The sequence below is a fragment of the Dysidea avara genome, chromosome 4 (genome assembly GCF_963678975.1).
Source record: "Dysidea avara chromosome 4, odDysAvar1.4, whole genome shotgun sequence".
Taxonomy (NCBI): Eukaryota; Metazoa; Porifera; class Demospongiae; order Dictyoceratida; family Dysideidae; genus Dysidea; species Dysidea avara.
In genome coordinates, this window is record NC_089275.1 from 3,666,544 (window position 1) to 3,688,980 (window position 22,437).

The following is a 22,437-nucleotide window of genomic DNA, read 5'->3' on the forward strand; positions in this document are numbered from 1 at the left end:
AATATTTTTACGTACTACTAGTTTTACCTAGAGAGACACATCAATTTCACGAATATCGTTGACTCCAGATCCGTGACGATTTCCTACCGTGGATCACTCGGCATCACAGCCGGCCGGAGCATTTGTGTACAACGCGAGATACAACGATACGGCCGTGTGGTAGAAGTAAAAGAATAGCGGAGATCATCCGGTGAAGAAGCAACCGAGCAACCATAGATGTCAGAGCAACACTACTGAGTCCAATAAAATCCTGTATCCGAGAAAGGTTCGTTATAGTCAGAGTCACTTTAGTTTGTTATGCACTTGAGTATACAATACTGTTGATGACAGTTGCTGGTATCCTCGTTGTCCAGCACTTCAGGCTGCACTTGGCCCACACTTTCCTGCACCCTTGTTAGGGTCCGCAATCCGAAAAATCAACTTCTACAAATCAATCCCTCTACCATTGTGGGATGTTCATTGTAGTATCCCATTGCTTGATCCGCCATGAAACCGGAGGCACGATTGTTGTTTTCACAGAAATATTGTTTTCAGTATCACGCAAGATGCAAAATTTATTTTTAAAATTTCGTGCTCCACACAAAGGACCGGATGAAACTTGCTACTTAGCCAAATCGTATCCAGAGTTGTTGTAGTTGAAAAGTACGCACAGAAATAAGTAAATGATTTGCTGGGTGCTTGGCACAAGGTTGCTTTCTTTGAAAAAACAGACAAAGAGATACGAAGTTTCGAATTCAAACTGCCCTACCACCCAGGGCAAGAGAAGCCAACTCTTCCTCATAGTGTTTTGATACGGTTGGGTGCATAGTCTGTCTATGCTGTTAGTTTGGAAAAGATCTGAGACTTCTCACCATCTGGGTGACGAGCGTCAAAATTTTCTGCAGCATCAAAGAATTGTGTTGCGCTTTCTAGCCATTTCCAGCGCTTCTGCAGCCACAACAATCATCAATTATAAACTAAAACTATGGCAAAAGATGTCCCTGAACGTTTGGTAGCAGCGGTTATCAATTATTTTATCCACGACTTCCACGCCTCGCTCTCATCAAGGGAGGCAGCAAATCGTCCAAATTTGACTTCACCTCTCACGCTCCACAGCAGCTTCAAATCTTCACTAGATCACCCTACATCACCATTATGCTGCAAAACATCCAAAAACAAACCGAAAAAAGCACAAAATCTTTCATTTTTGATTCGAGCTGGGTGGAGCTCCTGGTGAGCTGCTGGTATATACTGCATCATATGAAATCACAGAAACACCAACTACTACTACTACCAAACGTTTTGATCCATCATTTATCATCATTCTAAACAAAATTAAGTGACCAGTGTGGCATCAGAAGTACTGGAAAGCACTTTGGTACCATTGAGAGAATCCCTTGAAATGACGCACGAAAATTTTGACATTCTTCACCCAGATGGTGAGAAGTCTCAGATCCTTTCCAGACTAACAGCATAGACAGACTATACATCCAACCTTATCACATCACTATGAGGAAGAGTTGGCTTTTCTTGTCTTGGCTGGTAGGGCAGTTTGAATTCGAAAATTTGTGTTTCATTTTCTGCTTTTTGAGAGAAAGCAACCCTGTTCCGGTAACCCAGTGAATCATTTGCTTATTACTGTACGTACTTTTTAACTACATTAACTCTAGATAATATCTAGCTAAGCAGCAAGTTCTATCTTGTTCTTTGTGTGGAGCACGAAATTTAAAAAATAATTTTTGCATCTCACGAAATACTAAAATCGATATTTCTGTGAAGACAACAATCGTGCCTCCGGTTTCATGGTGGATCTAGCAATGGGATACCACAATGAACATCCCACAATGATAGGGGGATCGATTTGTAAAAGTTGATTTTTCGGATTGCGGACCCTACCCTTGTACAGGCTATGCCTTTTGGTGCCACCCTGTCATTTTGACAAATTAGATAAATAAATTAAAAAAATACTTGCAATTTTCCAAAGCGAAAAGCGAGCTCACGTGACCATTAAATAATTGTTAGCTAGAACCTGCTGAGCGCTAAGGTCGTAATCACTGTTGTACTGTACAGGACGAGTACAAGAGGCAAGAATACAAAGTATTTGTAGCATTGTGCTATTAAATGAATTCGTGGATAATCCAGCTAGCGAAATGGTTTTCACGAATTATGCTTTACGGATTTGAATTGCAAGTTGTTGTAAAGTGTCTGTACAATATATAATTTGCTAACTGCTGTTACATGTTGGACTATTCCTGATGCCTGTACCAAATTTTGATGGTATGTGGCTCGTAATTTTGAAGAATTAAGCTGAATGCTGAGAGTGCTAACGATTAGGCTGGAAAGGGCACACTCTGTAAAGTAATTACGATACATCAACCGCTTAAAGTTTGCTTGCTGTGAATATGCTAAGTTCTGACAAACTGAAGCCTTCTAGATGTGAATATTATTACTCTGATCCGAGCGCTTTGATCCCTATCAAACTAACAGGGTTCCAGCAATGAAAAGTAGAGAAACAAAAAAAAAATGAATGATGCCATCTAGTCTATGTGGAAAAAACCCTACATTGGCATGTTACCACCACCTGTTCAATGGCTGAAGTAGGGATCTTCCTGCATAGACTAGCTACTATCATTCGTATTGTTTAATTGCTGGAATCCTAATTAATTAATAATTTATTTATTTATTAATGCTTTACAGCACAAGTGCTGAAGGTCTGTAGGACACCTGGTCCTACAGCCTGCTCAAAGACTTTAGCTACTTAAGATGTGTTTGAAAAGTTGTACTAATTGTTATAGCATAACTATGATATACATGTGTGGCCGTGACTGCTTTATTAGAGTATCTCAATCTTGCTGCTGAGCCATGCACAACAGATTAAAAGGACATGGTTCAATGCCATGTCTTGCTTACTATTGATTGCAGTAAAGTCATATTGAGCTTATAGTCAGGTGTGATAGCATGATATGATCATTTAAGGGTGTGGTACAATGTGGTTTTTATTTTATTTTATAAGTACATACACATGCACCCTTCTGTATCCACATGCACCCTTCTGTATCCACATGCACCCCGCTTAAGTCACAACGGGAAAGTAAGATGATTCCCTTGGGAGCCATCACACAGTGCTACTGCAAATCAACACCTTGCACTGCCAGCAATTTGAAAGATAATTTAAATGGGACACAAAGAAGGAAACAGGTAATTTGGGCCGAAGTGATGTCAAACGGTGAAAAATCAAGCCTGTAGCCTTAGCCATTGTCAAGTTGTTGTGCTTGTCTAAAGGAGTCAGGCATTCAGTCAGTACAGCAGTAAAAAATTCCATTGTTTTAAATATCGTAGTATGTACTGAGGCACTTTTAGGCTTGGTTATTCCTAACCAATACTGTCAAGGCACTTTTCTTTATAAACCAGTATCTCTAACATCCTGAACAAATCACTGAGAAGCAGTGGATATCAACGTTGAAACCGGGTCACTACTGCTGACCCGGATGACCCACTGACCCGGATAGCAATCCGGGTCAGACCCGGATAGCAATCCGGGTCAGACCCGGATGTGACCCGGATTAATTAAAGCCGAGACGTGTTTCGGCTAGTCTCGGGCGAGCGAACGAGTCTACATTTTGAGCGTTCGATTCGTGTTGAGTAAATATTGCAACTTCAGCCTAGCTGTAGGTTGAAGACCAAAAAAAAAAAGGTCTTTATCTACTGACAATAGCTACCCCTCACCATAGATACCCTCAGTTTCGTGCTACATACTGCACTTACTAACAAATAGGCGTGGCTGAGCATATGTTGGTAATGCGATAAGTGGGTGTGGCTCACGAAAGAGCTACACGATAGCGTTTATAAGTTCCACGTCGTCAAACGAACAATTTCGTTTCTCACGTGATCCAATCCGGGTCAGACCCGGATAAATTGTAAACCGGGTCAGACCCGGATGACCCGGAGAAAATGTGACCCGGATGACCCGGATGACCCGACCCGGTTTCAATGCTGGTGGATATATAGGGTGACTACCCTATATGGACTTGTGTTTGGATACATCAACGTTTGGAACCATGAATATTAAAGTGTTTCCATTATAATAAGCCACTACAAAATTCCAAATCAATTTTAATGCACATTATCACGCTGAATTGATTATTAGAGTAGCTAAAACTGGTGATCCATTGTTTGTGCATGTTGTAAACATGAGTTGATTTTTGAAAAGTTACAAAAACCAAGTCAATTTTTAGCAGGTAACAAAAAAATTGGCTCTTCAAAATAAAAAGTGTATTGGGTTGGGGCATCATGTACATCACAGTGCAAGAATTGGACTCTCTGGCCATGTGTTTCTTCAGCTATTCTTGTTAACACAACCCAAATACACTACATGCATGCATACAAGCATACGCTAGTTCAGAACTCTGTTACATTACTCCTTCCCTTCAGGAGATTGGACCACCAAGCTTGTCTCTATTCAGTAATACATGCATGTAAGTATAAGCCTAATCCTTTGTACAGCTATTATATACTTCCGTTAGGAGAATATTGTATGGCAAATGCATCACAAAGGAACTTTGGAGTAACATTAAATTCACTGGTGGCTATTAGTAATCCCCACATTTCCTTAGCATGAAGCTGGATCAAATGCTGCATCTGCAGTGTAGAATAAAATCCTTTGCGTAGTTGCTCTAGTTCAGCATGGGGATGATACAGAATATGATGCAGCCAAACAACACGAATGATGCAATCTTTGTCTTCAGGGGTCATCAAGGTTGCTGGCTTGGTGTACCCACACTGGTAGCAGAATCCAAATTCAGGTGTTAGCATCAATGACTGAAGTTCCTCAGATGATGATACTAATTGTACCTATAAGCATTGAAGTATGTAAATCAAATCCAATTACACATAATATAATAGTCTCGTCAACACAGCCTGTTTTTTCTTGTCATTTGGTCAGGAAAAAAGTTTTTTTCACAACCAAATGACAAATACAGTTTGTGTTAACAAGACTACACATATGCTGTGAAAATAAAGAATTGTGTATAATCTCTTATGCAGAGAATTAAGGCTACAATGCTGACCTTTGTAGCACACACACACACACAACACACACCTACATACGCACATTATATAGTTAAATTCACAATGCTGTATATGCTGCATGCTACTTGCTCTGATAAGGCCATCACGTTCAGCTGATTTAGCTTCACTTTGCTTAGATAGAAGACAGCACAAGCCAGAAGGAGTGGTAGTTTTTCCAACAGCTTTGTCAAAACAGTCAAGACAAAGTAAGCAATTGGTGGAATTCTTCTTTCCTGCTTTTCCACACAACAGTGAGCTGTGCCCAGTTAAAACACTTGGGTAAACCAAGTATTGAAATAACTTGAAAATTGGTGTGTAGATAGGCTGATCATCGTAGCAGTGCCTTTTGATAGTTTGAATAGCAATAGAGTTACAGTGACAAAGTTATAAAGCAAAAACCAAGCAAGTATAAAATCGTGGGATCAAGATACTCTAATAGAGCAGTCACCATGGGGTAAAAAAGTGTGCAAAAAATGTCAGGGAAAAAAAAAAACTCACCAGAGTTCGAACCAGGGACCTCCATACCTAACACCTGCATCCTTAACCACTGAACCATTGCTACCTTGGCTGATCACTTCACTTAATTTCTGCTTTATAAATGAAATTTCTAGTTAAAATCTGCTTATAATCAAACGTTTGTAATAGAAGCACTAGATTGCTCGAGAACATTCTATGTATGTTCTATTGGAAGTCCTCAAAAAAAATGTGCATTCTGTTAGAGTATTACAATAAATATTGAATTAAACCATGCAATGAAATACATTTATAAGTCTGTCTTCAATAATCATCATTGTATCTACATAGAAAAGAAGAAATGTGAGTAAAGACAAACCTCAAAGTCAGCCATAGGCTGGTATTGGGGCCTTATAAAGTACAAAAAGAAGTAAAATCCACACAAAAACAGTCAAGCTGTGAAAAAAGGTGCAGCCTTAAAAAGCCTGGGTGAAAAAAGTTGTGAAATCAAAGGTGGAAGCCAATGGCTGCAATGATGTTAATGCTAAAAATTTTTAATAATGGCTGTGTGCATTTTTTAAATTTATTAGCATTAACATCATTGCAGCCATTTCTTGGCTGCCACCTTTGATTTCACAACTTTTTCCACCCAAACTTTTTAAGGCCGCACCATTTTTTTACAGCTTGGCTGTTTTTGTGTGGATACGTAGTTAATTAAATGTTTAATAAGGGTTGAAAATTACATAGCAATAGCATGATGTCATAATAAGTTACAAGTCATGAAAGTTTGAAAAAGTAGGCAAATTTCATGTGCCCTCATGCCCTATTTTCACAGGCCCAGTCACGTGTATTGTGAAATTACACGTAACCAATGGGTGTCCAGTTTCTTTTACAATAGCGCGTTTTAAATAAATCTAAATTATGCTGCTCCAGGAAAGTGTACTACAGAAAATTAATACCATATGGTTTTGTTGCATGAAGAAGACAATGATCAGCCTGATTGAAGATAAAAGGAAAGACCCCCAGGTACAGAGGACACACTCATTGGAACCCCAAAAGGAACATGCCACTGGTGAGTTTGTTATTGTGGTGTAAATTAAAAAGACTGGTGGCTGTGTACGCTGCTTTGTTCGGCCTCCAGTCTTGTGACTATGATCAGGTAGGCTGGCAGGCAGGCAGGCAGGCAGGTAGGCAGATGAAAATTTGAGTTTCAATAATTTTTAATACCAGCCATTTGTAAGTGTTTCTTGTTTTTGATTCTGTATAAGCCTCATAATCATACAGTACGATAGTAGGATCACAAAGGTTTGGGCGTGGCACATAAAAAACATCACCCAAAAACCACATCAGTTTTCCCTGGTGATGATGAGGCAATATTGGTTAGCCCAAACAAGCCTTCAGATTGACCTGAAACTAGGGATGCGTCGATTTCGCCAGCAAAATTATTGGAATAATAGGAATACAAGAGCAACAAGCAAAATGCTGGCAAAATAGGAGCAAAATCGAGCAAAATAGGAGCAAAATCGAGCAAAATAGGCGCAAAATAAGCAAAATTTGTTAATCTCAGATCTGTTTCAGACAGTGTGAATGTAACTGCATAACTAACACAAGTAACAACTTACCATAGCTACGTTTAACACTCGTACGTTAAATGAGTATGGCTCTAGCTGAACTTTGACCCGAAGGCGAACCCACAATACATGTTAGCGAATAATCACGTGTGAAATAGTGTCTACAATGGATGTGATAGAACGCATTGACTACAGTTCAAGTGCTGAAAGCGATGTTAGTGAAGTAGATGACAGTCTTAGCATTGTTAGTAATGATGATGACCGTGAATCGTCTCGCGAGTCAGATGTTACAACAACTTCGACTAGTACAACTTCGAGGACTCGTTCTACCGGAAGTGCCAGCAACTCAACGACGCCAACGTCTAGTGGAGTGTCCTTGCTTAGTGTGCTAAAGGCACCAAGTGCATCTGACTTCTCTCGTAAGAGAAAAATTGCCAAAAATCCACCAGCTGGCAGGAAGAGAGCATTATTGAAGAGCATTATTGAAATGCATTGCAGGTTGTTCCCTTCTTTAAGGATGACGAGCTTGAAAATTTGAAGGCTGAACTTCCTTCTTATGTAGCTAAGGCGGATGGTATTAGTGATGAACTTGCTGCTCTGGAATGGTGGAAGCTCAATGCAACTGATTTGCCTTTATGGTCAAATGCTGTAAAGAAGGTCTTGACCATACAGCCCTCCTCGGCTGCTGCAGAAAGGGTGTTCTCACTATTGAATTCAGGATTTGGTGACCTACAAGGAAATTCACTAAAGGATTATATGGAGGCATCAATCATGCTAAGATACAATCACTAATATCTAAACACCATAGTGTATGTAAACAGTGCTTATTGATTATTACATGTAATTATTATTATTACATTGTACACCAACTATGGAGCAAAATAGATTGTTGACAAGCAAAATATTGAGCAAAATAGGTAGGTAAAAAAAGAATTGCTGGAAAGAAAAATAGGTGAGAAAAAAAGCAAAATAGACTCATCCCTACCTGAAACACTTTCAATGGAACTTTAAACAAATAGGATTTTCTAATGACTGACTGACTGATGTCTTCAAACAAGTGTAACACAATAACAGCTAAGGCTACCGGCTTGATTTTTCACTGTTCGATGTTGCTTCAGCCAGACCCGTCCGTTTTGGCATACCGCTATACATACAATGCATTCTTCATGGACTTACCAGTGTCCTCCTTTGTGTCCCATTCATCTTTGCTGACAGTGAAAGGTGTTGATTGGCAGTAGCACATGGTGGCTTCCAGACATGGGGCCAAGTATATTTAAAAGTACTTAAGTAAGGTACAAGTACTTTTGAATTTTCCAAGTACAAGTACAAGTACTCCTGTAGAAATCAAGAGAGTACTTAAGTAAAGTACAAGTACATGCTGGAAGTACTTAAGTAAAGTACAAGTACATTTTGCTGTAGTAAAATATACACTGTATTCAGTGTATTGTAGTATGTAAGTGTGCCTAGAGGGGTTAATACTTTCAGGTTTTTGTCAACCATTCTCTCTCTTAAACTCATAAAATGCACTTCCTTGAAAAGCAGCATTGTTTTTGTTTGCTAGAAAGCTATGACATCATTAATCGTGGCACCGCGATACATAGTATGGTTGGGGAAGGCAGTAGAAGAATCGCAAGTAGTTGTAAATTGCACCTTCATACAATTTTGTTATTCTCATTGTACACCCACTGCGTACAAACTACGTACAATGTTTGCAGTACTTACAAGTACGTAAAAGTACTTTAAGTACTCAAGTACATAGCGAAGTACTTGAGTATAAGTACAAGTACATGGGGGAAATTAAGAAAGTATTTAAGTAAAGTACAAGTACTTTCAAATTTGTACTTAAGTGTACTTAAGTATAAGTACTGATGTACTTGGCCCCATGTCTGGTGGCTTCCCTTTCTAACAGAAATCATCCATACTTTTCATAGTGGCCACTTTGATGCTTTTCAAACAGTTCTTGAACTGTATTGCTGTGTAATGGGTTGAACATAGCTGATAATGAAGCATAATGGATACTTAACTTTTCAGACAATAATTGAATGCGGCACCATTTCTTTCTTTTGCACCATTTCTTTCTTTTGCACCATTTCTTTCTTTTGATACGGTATGCATTAGTCTGGTAGACAGCTTGCAAAATGGTCTATAGTTTATTTTAATGCACTTTTGGATGGTCCTGTATACCTAAAACAATATTCCACCTGCTGGACAGGTGTCAGCCTTGGGCATTTTGCCATAGCAACCAAAGTTTAATTAGCTGCATAGCAACCATACAAATTTCACAAAATAGCTTCTGTGGGTTTCAGTTTTACCCAAAATTGTTTGATAACCTGACTATTTAACAAATCTGAGGTATTACAATTTATTTCAGAAAAAAACTGAATAATTAAATAGTCCCATAAACCCCTAAAAGTATCATTATGCATACTGTAGTTACGTATGTCTCAATAACTGTCATAGGCCCTGCGGGCACAAACTACACCCTGTAACACAGCAGGACGTATCTCAATATTGGAGTAAAATAGTTGCATTCTGCTACTTGTATTATAAAGCCAATCAATTGCTTAATACCTGCTTAAATGTTCAAAGCTATAGCGCATTGGTACATAAAGGTATGGGTGATTAAAGTTCAAAAAGTAGACACATTTTATGTGCTCACATGCCCTATATTTACAGGCCCAGTCACATTTACTCTCTTGACTTTCTTTAGTCTGCTTATTTAAAAAAATGTTTGTTTCAGCTTAAACTATACTATAATGGTTACCATCACTTTTAGACTTGAGAGAACAAACACAGTTTTGTGGTAGGAAATTTAATTCTGGCCTTTTCCTGTTGAATGCTTCTAAATCATTATGATAGAATCAAGTGTCTTGGTGATAATGATTTGCCTCTTTTTGGTTTTGCTGGTGTGGAAAAAGATCAGTTAATACACCCTTTCTCCAGCTAAAGTCCATGAAGTGTAAACAATTTATCAGGTGCAGTATTACAAAATGTTAAATAACATTGGTGCTAATGATAGAATTTGAGTTTTATATGTGAAGAAGTTAAATGTACAAGTAGGTAGATCATCAAATGTAAGCTCAATAACTGGTATTTGCTATATATTATGTACTTGAAGAGTATGTCACAAAGCACTCGCTATACTGTGAATAGCATATGTGTGTTCTTCATCTGTGCTTAATATCTGTCTGGTGTTTAGATTATTCACACCTGTTCCACTTTCATCTAGCTCACTTAGCTTATTTTCAAAAACAATGAAAGTTATGCCTTATTTGGGACATCATATGTGGTATCCATGCAGTACAGTAGCTGCCTCTTGTACCCCCTATATACCCTGAAATGTGGACACTGTGATAACCAGAATATTATTTTGTCTAAGGTCCCATTTGCATAAAATACGCATACAATTAAGCCTCTGAGATCAGGACAACTTTCCAATAAAAACAGCATAGTGGGGTCTCAGAATAGAATTGTGAGAACCTCTAGCTATATTAAATTTATATGGCTAGAAGATCTCACAATACTATTCTGAAGCCTCTAAGATCAGGACAACTTTCCAATAAGAACGGTATAGTGGAGTCAAGCGTTGAAACCGGGTCATTACTGCTGACCCGAATGACCCACTGACCCGGATAGCAATCCCGGTCAGACCCGGATTTGACCCGGATTTGACCCGGATGTGACCCGGATTAAATTAAGCCGAGGCGCGCGATAAGAGCTATGTTTCGGGTATTCTTGAGCGAGCGACACTACGTTTTGAGCGTTCGATTCGTGTTGAGTAAACGAGTAGTTATGTGATAACTAAGCCGGTAAGTTTAATCAGTCAGTGGGTTTGGTTCCACGTAACTACTGTGAGTTTACAGACAGTAATTGGGTGTGGCTTCGTACATACTTAGTATTGCAATTTCCCAATATATTAAAATGGGTGTGGCTCACAAAAGTACTTATCCTGCTGCAAGGCTAGATCTAGACTATATACAACTCATACATTAATCGATTAGTGGGCGTGGCCCCACGTAAGCTTGCAGACAGAAACGGACACAGTTTCATGCTACAGACTGCACTTACTAATAAATGGGCGTAGCTGAGCATATGTTTGTAACGCGATAAGTGGGCGTGGCTCACGAAAGAGCTACGTGACTAGCGTTTATAGGTTCCACGTCGTCAAACGATCAATTTCGTTTCTCATGTGATCCAATCCGGGTCAGACCCGGATGACCCGGAGAAAATGTGACCCGGTTGACCCGGATGACCCGACCCGGTTTCAATGCTGGTGGAGTGTTAAGGTGTCAAGAATAGTGTTGTGAGAGCCTCTAGCTGTATAAAAGAATATGATTTGATGGCCATTTCAGTGAAAGTAACAAAAGATACAGACAAAAGCGATTGAGCAGAAGTGGGTGAATGGGCATGTAATGATCTATTTACTGTACATAAAAAAAATTGATTAAGTGGTAGCACACAGTCATACATACGGGTGTGTGTGTTTTAAGGTGTGCTATTCTCCTACACTTTAATGCTGCTCCTCTTGCATGAGAATTTGGTAACCTTACAATTTGGCATGCAAGAGAGAACTTTCAATGATATAAAGTGCTCAACGTACCAGTCATTTTGTGACCAAATTTGCAAGAAAAGCCTTCCACACATGTACACCAAATTTTACCACTTTAATGAGTCATAACTTAATTTAGATTTGAAATAAGTTATTGATTGAAATTTTGTCAGCTGTGAGCCATAACATAGAACACTGGAGAAAGAAAAATTTCAGAAACAAAGTTATCCATACAATTGGGAATTGCGTGTGGAAGACACAAATCCAGCCTTTAAGAGCATCCATCACATTATATTGCATAAACAAAATTACACTTAAAAGTCTTTCCTGCTGCCACCTATTTGCTCCACTAATGATTTCCTCTATTGACATTATCAACAGCATATATTGGGGTCAGCAACAGCCTGTCGTATACACACACATATGCGGTACAAATTGGCTATTCTGTCTGCAGCTTGGCTATTTTGGCATGGATCCCATCATTTACTACTTTACATGTGCTCTATTCAAGGCAAAAAGTCAAGCTGATGTTGGAAACAGAACTTAGACAATTTACTTATATCTAAAACCATTTAGTTAATGAGATTACATTAATTTAACTAGTATAAATTTACTAAATCACTCAGCATAAAAGTAATAGTGAACTTGTTCCTTCCGGTCACCTCTGCTAGGCCTGCCTTATTAAGGAGGGGGTTGCATTAAACATGTTAAAGTCACTGTGTACACAAATGACACAATTAGAAGACTGTTACAATAGTCAGTTTAAATTAGATGACCTTATTATACTGAGATCCAATTGGATAGGTTTCATTGTATAGTTGAATATTAGAAGTATTGTGCAATCACAAAGGCCATAAAATACCAGTAAAGCAAACAGGCATAACACAGAATGTGATCAAAGGAATCAAATTAAACTTGGTGTATGACTTTGACTCATGATGCACTGTCTTTTTGCCAATTTTGAAGAAATTTAAAAAGAGTGGGTTAACTTTTTTTAATTTCTTTGATAATTTAGCATGGAATAACCAAAATACTAGAATTTCCTGAGTTAATATCCCAATTTTCCCAATGCTGACAGAGGTCCAGCAGGTGGTTTTGAGTAGTCCATAGTATGGAGAAATGTTTTGTGACATAAAATAAACTATAGACCATATTGCAAGGTTCAGCCAAAAAAGCCACTTATTCCACTGGACTACGTGGGTTCACCAGTCAGAATAATTTTATTTTACAAAAAGAGTTAACAAACAACTACACGAAGAATTCAGAATTTTAAGCTAGAGTAGGGACCATAGCACATCAATAAAAAGTATTGACACAAGCTGGTCCGGAGTAGTCCATGATATTAAATCACAGTAAAACAATAAGAAGTTTTATATCCCTACTGTGCTCAAGATACCATAATGGAAATGCACAGTTACAGTGGGAATATAATATTTCTTATTGTTTTACTGTGATTTAATGTCATGCACTACTCCAGCTTGTTTCAGTACTTTTATCGATGTGTTATGGTCATTTTTTTGTGTATTTGTTATTGTGACCTAATTTAAAAAACCATCGATATCCACACATTTTTCAAAAATTCATTTTATTTGTCCTTTGTTGTCTATAGGGACAGAGGAATGGACTTGCCAAGTTTCAGCTTCATAAGGACAAGCAAATAAATTGATATGTACAGAAACTATTGAGAAGATAATCTACAGGCGCTTACATATAAAACCTTAGTATTACTGATATTACTGATACAATGGTGTACGGAATTGAATCTTGGCTCATTGTGTTCGCCATAAATTGGTGGTATAGTTTTTGTCCAATTCCGTGTTTGAAAAGGAAGGTGAAATCACTGAAGAATGTTCATCAGTAAATTCTTTTGTCACCGCAACGTAAACAGACATCTGTAACTTAGAAAGCCTTTCGTGTATGCAAGGATTGTTGTACTCCCTATGAACAGGTGAACACAATGATGCTCAAAATTTATGCATTGGAGTGTTAATTCACTGACCAGTGAGGCAATAAAAACTAGCGTAATTTTTTTTTCTGGAACTTGCATTTTTTAACGCACTGTTTTTAAATGTATTTTATTACAAAAGTACTATTGTGCAAAGATTGAGGCTTTTCCAAAATTCTGTCACATATTTGATGTTAGATGGACTAGCATAAAGGTGTGTAAGTTAGACGTCTCTAGGGTGATGTTAAAAGATGGCATTTTAGGTGGCACACATCATTTTAGGGGCAATTTCTGCTTAATCAGTACTACCGTACTGTTTGAATATAACTACTAGCTACAATTTAAAACATAGGACTCCAGTGATAAAAAGTAATGAAACAAGATGTACCATAATTTGCTTTATTTTCATGTAAAAAAAATTTCATGATAAAAAATTTTAATGTAAATATTTTCATATGATTTACATAAATGACTGCTCTATTAGAGTAGTTTGATCTTGTTTAAAAAATTTTGTGCAAGAAATTTTCGTACAGGTTTTGCATACGAAAATAATTTTACAACAACAAAAAACTAATTATGGTATGAATGTACAACATAGCTACGTATGTAAGAAAATCCCTACATTGGCATTTTACTACCATCAGTTCAATGCTAAAGTAGGGATTTCCCACGTAGCTATACATCACTCATGTAATCTTTTTTATCCCTTTAGCTATAAAAAATTTAAATGTGCTAGTTTATTGATATTAAGGGGTGCAGTTTGCCATGTGGTCACGACATGCTCTGATTGTTAAGAACAAGGCGGCATGTTCTGTTCATTTAGGAATGCGGTTGGTCCATGTGATCATTTTATAAGTGCACCTACATGACATGTAGTTACTCCACTTACAGTTGCAAAAGACTTCAAATGGTTATGTGGCTTGTATTATGTTCTTCTAAGGAAAGTGTTGCCTCGATGTGGAAAATAAAGAAGAGTAAGACAAATAGTGGAGCGGCTAAGCAGCAAATTTTGATGAAATTGTTCACTTTGTGATAAAAGCACCAACTTTTCTGTGGAAGTTGAGTAAGGTGTACTTTGAGATATGGTGCCACGTCTACATCATTGCCTTAGGGCATGTTCGGATATTTTAAAACTAGGTTACAATCCCATTTCTAGCTGGTCAAGAACCATACAAGTGCATTATAAATATTTGTTTTTACATAAATAGGAAGAGTGCATTTCAAATTTACAGGTGCATTTAGAAAATCTTTCAAAATGTGGTAAAATAAACTGCTTTTAAACACTAAGCCAATCATTTCAGTGTAAAAGTACATGCTCAATCCAATAAAACTAATATATTGCGTATTTATGACTTCATATACCTTGACTCTTCGTGCTTCTTAACATTGCAAGCTAATGACCTGGATGGACACCTCCCTTGATATAAGTTTTTAGATATGACCATCCCTTGCTTGTCTATGCAGATACAAAGTTTTAGTATGATATGAAACTTTGCATCTGTGTAGCATCTGCTTGCCAGTTTCTTTGAGAGTGATATGATTGGTAATTTTAATGGCACCATATCTAGTATGAATCAAGCAAACATTGTACCAAGTTGGGTGCTTTTATCAAAAGTGAATGATTTTTTTGCTTATCCGCTCTACTAAACCATGCAATTGAGAAAAGGCAAAGCACAAAGACAGACACTTGTCAGGGCACATGCTACCAGTGTGAGTTTGTTATTGTGGTGTGAAGCGGTGATTGTGTGTCACTTCGCTTGGCCTCTAGCCTTGTGACTATAGGTAGGTACAGGTGGGCTGACTATAATTATAATTGAGATTTTGGTGATTTTTTTAAAGTTATATACAGCCGTATGTGAGTTTTTTGATACTGGATTTGAAGTTAGATGCACAAGGAATATTCTGTTAGAGAGATTTCTGTAGTGTATAATGGTTTTATTTTGTATAGTGCATTGTTTTGGCTCTCGATTCCTTGGGAAAGTTGATGTGTGCATAAAGCTTTGTCACAAATTGAATCTTTTTGCTTTGGTATCAGCCCTAGACTCCTGCTCTTTAGCTACGCTATCACATAAAATAATCCATAACTGAATGGTTTTAAATGTAAACTTTAATTTGCCGTTCAATATCAAACAGTGTACTGCTTAAGTAGAGTTGCTTGGTACAGCAAAAAAATGCTGCTTCTAAAAACCATCATAGAAATACTATATATGCAACAAAAGGTTTATTAGTCTATCGAACATCAGCATTAGATACAAGAAATCAGTCAGATATTGAAGTTTAAAAGCGTTGCTGATCCTAAATATAGCCTGCCTGTCTGCCTGCTCGCACACCCACCTGCCTGCCCACAGTTGCGAGGCTTGAGAGGCCAAACAAAGCAGTGCACAGCTACCGTTTCTAATAATTTAAATTCACCGATAGCACGTGCTTTTCTGGTTCCAAAAAGTGTCTGCCTTCTGTGCCTCATTGTTCCTTTTATTTTCAATCACATAGTTGTTTTTCTTCTTCATGTGATACGAAAGTGTTAATTTTAGCATTGACTTTTCTCTTTGAGGAGTATAATTATGTAGTTAAATACCATGTAATATTCGAAGCATTAAAGAGAGTCTCATGCATTAAAACTGATTATTTTAAAAGTTTAGAAAACCCCTTAAATAAGGACACCTCCATATTTAATTTCCCCAATGGTGTCCGTCTTAGAGGGGTTCCACTGTGGTTAAATAGAAACCTGTAAATAAATGAATGGGCTAAATAAATTCACTTAATCTGAACACTTTTATGAATAAACTGACACACAGGTGTTTGGATAATGGAGATCCTACTGTAATAATATAGTCAATACAGCCATTAAACATAAAAGAACACGGTCAAGTTCTACAATGTCCAACTCATTCTGAAATGGATTCTCCTGTTGTGTATCACTTCTTGTAAGAGTTTTAAACAAACGCACTGCATGAATTCTCTAAAATTAAAGTTTGGCCTTTGTCCACTTGTAAAAGATTTTCTAAAGGGTTGATGCTTGAGCCACCACGGCTATGAAAATAGCAGTGTCACCACTGTATAGCACATAGTAGAGTGGAACCCCACTTATCCAAATTCTCGGTTAACCGAACTACGGAATTAACTGCTCTATTAGAGTAGTGGCTGTTCTACTAGGGTAGTTGAAAATACTGAAATAAGTATAACTGCTTTCGATAATATAATGTGTGGTTGAACACTTTAGGATGTTATCCAAAATGATATTCACATTCTGGATACTTTTGCTCACACACAATGTTCTAGCTACTGAAAATGTGATAACCATTGATCAGAGTGGTTCTGATACACTGGAGTGTTGTCTTAATGGAACATGTCCTTGTTCTAACCTTTCCCTAGCTCTTAACCACATTGAGGATAACACTGAGATCAGAATAACATCTAATATACCATTACATCATGATGTAGAGTTTGGAAATGTCTCATCTATCATCATCACAGGTTACAATAATCCCACTATTATGTGTGATCATCAAGGTGGTTTAGAGGGTAATTATATCAAACAAATTACAATTCAAAACATCACATGGGACAAGTGTAATGGAATTATAATGTATGGCTTTACAGATGTTTATATAACTGATTGTGGTTTTCAATATTCCACCAACTTTGCTCTTACACTTAATGGGTTTGGTTCAATACACATTAATGGAACTAGTTTCTCCCACAGCAATGGTGGTGTTTATGCTTTAGCAACATCTGTTATTGTGTATAATTCAAATTTCTATGATACCACCAAGTATGAAGCATTGTATGTTAATACTACAACTGACGTTAGTGTCACCATCATCGGTTGTAGTTTTACAACCAATTCTGGTTATGGTGTAAATATTATCGGAAATATGTTTACTCCAAATTTACTAATCAGTTCTTGTAACTTTACTAACAACACCAACTCTAGTGTGGTTGGTGATAATACTGATATTACCTTGCTACACAAAGTAACATTCTACAATAATGTTGTTGTTGATACAAGTGGTAAACTTAGTGGGAACGGTGCAGCTATTAGGGTATATAGTAGTACAGTAAGTGTCAATGGAACAGTAATGTTTTGTAAAAACAAAGCTGGTAATAATGGAGGAGCTGTTTATTTGTTATATTCTAATATCACTACAACTGAAGGAATTGTTATATTTTATAATAACAGTGCCAGTAATGGTGGAGCTGTATATGTTGGTAGGAAGTCTAACTTTTATACCACCAGAACTCTACTGCAGTTTAAAAACAATGCTGTCGCTTCAAATGGAGGAGCTTTTTATGTTGACATATTTACAGAAGATGGATATGAAATAGTTAACATATCTCTATATTACTTATCATTGTTAAATGCTCCAAATGATTTTGTAGGTAATACAGCTAATGGGATGGAAAGTAATGCTTATTTTAACATGGACCATACACCGTGTTTTGAATATTACTATTTCGATGATAATGAATATGCATTTTCCTCATCAGTATGTGACATGAGTTCCAACTTCCAGTCATACGTAACGGTAGATAGTTCAAATTTTACTTGCACTACTGATGAAGGAAAGAGTAAATGCCAAGTTGAATTTTGGTCAAATGATGTTCACATTGAAATTGAGTTTGATGATCATTTTGGCAATAAAATTTCTCCAACTAATTATAATTGTTCAATTAATTGTTCATCATCTTATCATGATTGCTTTATTGATAGTAATGGTAATTTTATGATTGCCACTGATGACACTAATGTTGTCAAGTGCTCTCTTGATAATAGGGATTACATAAATATTGCATTCAATGTCAGTGATGATGATGGTCATATTGGTTCATATCTAATGGAGGTAGCAGCACATTGGAACAAACATTTGGGAGACTGTAGTAATGATATTGCACATGTTGCATCTCCAGGTCATGGTTGTCTGCCTCTATCATGTGTTCTTCTCCGCTATTTTGATAAGGTACCAGTAGGATTGGACTGCTCAGTACATAGTGTGTATGATCCATACGCTTACCATATTTCACCAGGTTACTGGTATGATAATGGCTTTACAACATATGTGTATGGTTGTCCTGCTGGTTTATGTAACACTTTTGATTTGAGTTATGCTATTGAATTTCATGAAATACTCCCAGACAGCAACTCTCAATGTAATCAGTATTGGACAGGCTTAGCATGTGGAGAATGTGACAGTTCTAAATACTCTATTTTGTACGACACAAAAAATTGTGTGCACTTGTATAAGTGCCATTTACACTCTTTTGCATCCAATTTTTTACTGCTTTTGTGTGTTTCTTTTGCCTACTGGTGTCTGATATTATTTCTCGTATTTGTCTTGTTCCACTTCCAGTTTGATGTCACTGCTGGATATGCTTATAGTGTCATTTTCTACTACAGCATACTGGAAGTACATGCTAATATGTTGTATGGCGTTAATGATTGTTGGGTTGAAGTTACATCTTTTCTTTCAAATATAGGAAATCTAAAGCCACCCTTTCTCAGGTACTTAGGGTTGTGCTTACCTAAAACTGAGATAATAGATCATGTGTACTTAACTTACCTTCATTCATTGATTGTTACTGTTCTAATAGCTTTAATTTTTGTTACAGCAAGAAGGTATGTTACAGTGGCTCGATACATTGGCAGATACATTAATAGTAAATCCATCTGTTTGTTACTGCTACTGTCATATAGCTCTGTATGTTATACATCAATACAGCTACTGAAACCATTAACAGTCCATTATGCTTTTAAGGATGTTTTGATGTGGCAAACATATTTATCTCCAGGTGTAAAATATTTTCATGGTCGTCACATATTGTATGGCATCATAGCAATATTGTGTGAACTGATTATTGGAATTGGTCTACCCCTTGTTATCCTAACACAACGTTATTTGATTCGTTATTTTAACCTCAAGTTAATAAGCATCAAGCCAGTAATAGATCAACTACAAGGATGTTACAAAGAAGAGTATCGCTGGTTTGCTGCGTATTATTTGATATGTCGACAAGTGATTTATGCTACCGATATTATAACTCAGTTTTTATCTGTAAATCCATCCATTATCATCCTCATAGTATCCATTTTAATGTTTGCAATTCACCTCTGGTTCCAGCCGTACAAAAGAAGAAGTTTAAACTTATTTGATTCTATCATTTTATTGGTATTAATTCTTACTGCATTCATTGAATATTTTAGAAGTGGACTCTGTACAGGAGCTGTGATGATATGTTTAGTTCTCCCAATAATTTGTCTTGTCAATTACTTGGCACTTTCCAGCAAACTGAAGTACATCTTAATACCCATCAGTTGTGGTGGTATGATTTATACAATGAATTTCATTCCAGGAAGTTCCTATTTGGCATCATTTTTACTTGTCTTGTGTAGTGTTGTATTATTAGCTTATGTAATATTTGTGCTCAAATGTATCTGTGTGAAGATAAGAGAAAGAAAAGTAAAATATGTCATGATTGATGGACAACACTTTGATATCAATGAAGACAGTGAAGATGACAATTCAAATGAATTATAAGGTGCAGTGTGTGATGTGTGATATGTAGCGTGACTTTGGGAGGTACTGTATTATACAGTTACTAATAAGAATAATGATCTTTATCACTGTTCTGGCCCCAGCAGACATATTTTTAACTTCATGTTTGATTTTAGTGCTATACATTTATTAATACAAGAGTACACAAGCACTGTTGTTGTGCTACATAAATGTACCCCTGCTTTATCAAATCTAATATGTTGTAGAACTTTTAATTAGTTTATAAGCTTATATTGAGGAACTATAACAAAAACTCTGTATTTGTGACCATATACACAAACAATAAGGTCACCCACAATGGGAATGCTTTGATACACTACCACCTTTGCACTTTATTTAAAGTAATAATAGAGCCAAGGTTGGAGACACTAATGCTTTAAGTGTAGTTTTTGTGCCACAATATGGCTACACGGTGATGATGGTTACATGTGCTTGTAAAATTACAGAGAGCTGTATTCACTATGTGGTTTGAGTACATGCATGGAGAGTCCGTTGGGACCCCAATTTCAACCCCTGACCTCGATCACAAGCATTATGACTCCATTTTTACCAACCATCCTTATGTCCATTAGGTCCTGAGTAAGGTTTTTGCATCAGAATATTCAGCTACCGACTGATATGAGTAATAGCTTATGATAAAAATGTACATTTATAACCTTAGGTGTACGAAAGTTTGAAATAACTTACTGTATTATCATTAAAGTGTAAAAGTGCTGTGCGCAGATGTATATGTGACCAGGCCTGTGTAAACAGGGAATGTGGGCACAAACCATACCCCATCACATACCAGGTCATATCTCAGTACTTCCATACTCCATTTACTTTCTTTAACTTGCATTATAAAGCCATTGAATAATGGCTGAAAATTGCATGGTTATAGTGTAATGTCATAAAAAATTATGACACATGGAGGTTATAAAAAGTAGGCAAATTTTATGTGCCCATATTCCCTGTTTTCCGGTCACATATTGTGTACTTTCCTAGATGGTGTATCATAAATTTTGTTTTATATATTATTTAAATATGTACTTGGTTGTAAGTATAGTTTATGCGAGATTTCCACATATGTTATTACAATACCTGTATTTTATACTTGATTATAGTCTACTGAGATGTGAGTCACGTATTAACCTGGATCTACCTGTTTTGTGTAAACACATGCAACTATGCTGTTTTGTGAGATGCACTTACGTATGTACATGCTATCTACAGTTTGAAAAATCTGTAGTTTTGATGTAATGTGATTTATGCTAATATAGTACATGTACGTAGTTCTTTTTTGTTGCATAAGATTGTATAATTTTCCTGTTAGTTCTTTGAATTATTCAGGTTGTAATTTCAAAGGAAATATTATATTCAGTTATGAAAAACAATGTACCATCTACGGTACATAAAGAGGTTTTCCTTTCTTTATACAGTAGCGAACTGTATTGTGTCATTAGCTAGGGGTCACAGTTAGGTATGCTGTTGTATTGTAGAGATATGCAGAAAGTGTCCAAAAGAGTTTAATTGTTAAAAGTGTCATCACAGCACCTTCACAGTAACACCGCAGGGAGCTATTTTAAAAAATACATACACTTGAGCACTCCATAATATGTGTTGCATAATCACTATAGAGGTGCTGTATAGCAGAAGTCAAAAAGGATGCAATTGGACACTGTGAGATGTCATACCAGCATTTTATTTCAACACCATGAGGTGCTTTAACATGCAATTATTGAGCACTCCATAAGTGTTTCAGTGTTGTGGAGCATTGTGTTATACTGGCACTCTATTTTAACACCACAGGGTGTTAAACATTTGAATAGGCACCCCATAAAAGTGTTATAATTATACCCCAATTTTAGTAGAGTTTTAGCCTAAAATTAAATCTCAAGAGTGTTGGGCTGCAATCCCTAAAGCTGTAGAATTTCATAAATTGAATCAATTATAATCAGGAGCAAAGGAAGGGGGTTAATTTCCACAGGTTATAGGGAAACGTCCTTAAAATTTTCAAGTGTACAGTAAGTTTGACAACACAATTTAAAGCACAGTTAAAGAAAACACATAACTTACATTCATCTCTCAGAATAGGATCTGCAGCAAAGACTTCAGCCCATTTTTTGTAAAACATTAATAGAGAAGTCAGGTATAAAACATCAGGTGGTATGTTTTGTATCATATATAGGTACATCCAATTAAGCTATTTAATAGGATTAGCTAGGCCCCAGCCGGTTATGCTAGCATAATTTAAAGCATAATAGGTATCCAAAAGCATTTAGCTTAGTACTAGCATAATAGGGGTGATATTTGAAAATTTATTTAAAATGCACAATGCACATG

At 36.8% G+C, this 22,437-nt stretch overlaps 1 protein-coding gene across 1 annotated transcript; it reads left to right on the forward strand.

Annotated features, from left to right (window-relative positions):
- LOC136252751 (uncharacterized) lies at positions 1 to 21,463 on the forward strand. Its single transcript, XM_066045316.1, has 3 exons — positions 1 to 265; positions 16,785 to 20,098; positions 21,219 to 21,463. The coding sequence occupies exon 2, from the start codon at positions 16,786 to 16,788 to the stop codon at positions 20,095 to 20,097; it is 3,312 nt and encodes a 1,103-aa protein (XP_065901388.1). The 5' UTR covers positions 1 to 265; position 16,785; the 3' UTR covers position 20,098; positions 21,219 to 21,463.
- Positions 21,464 to 22,437: the final 974 nt, after the last annotated feature.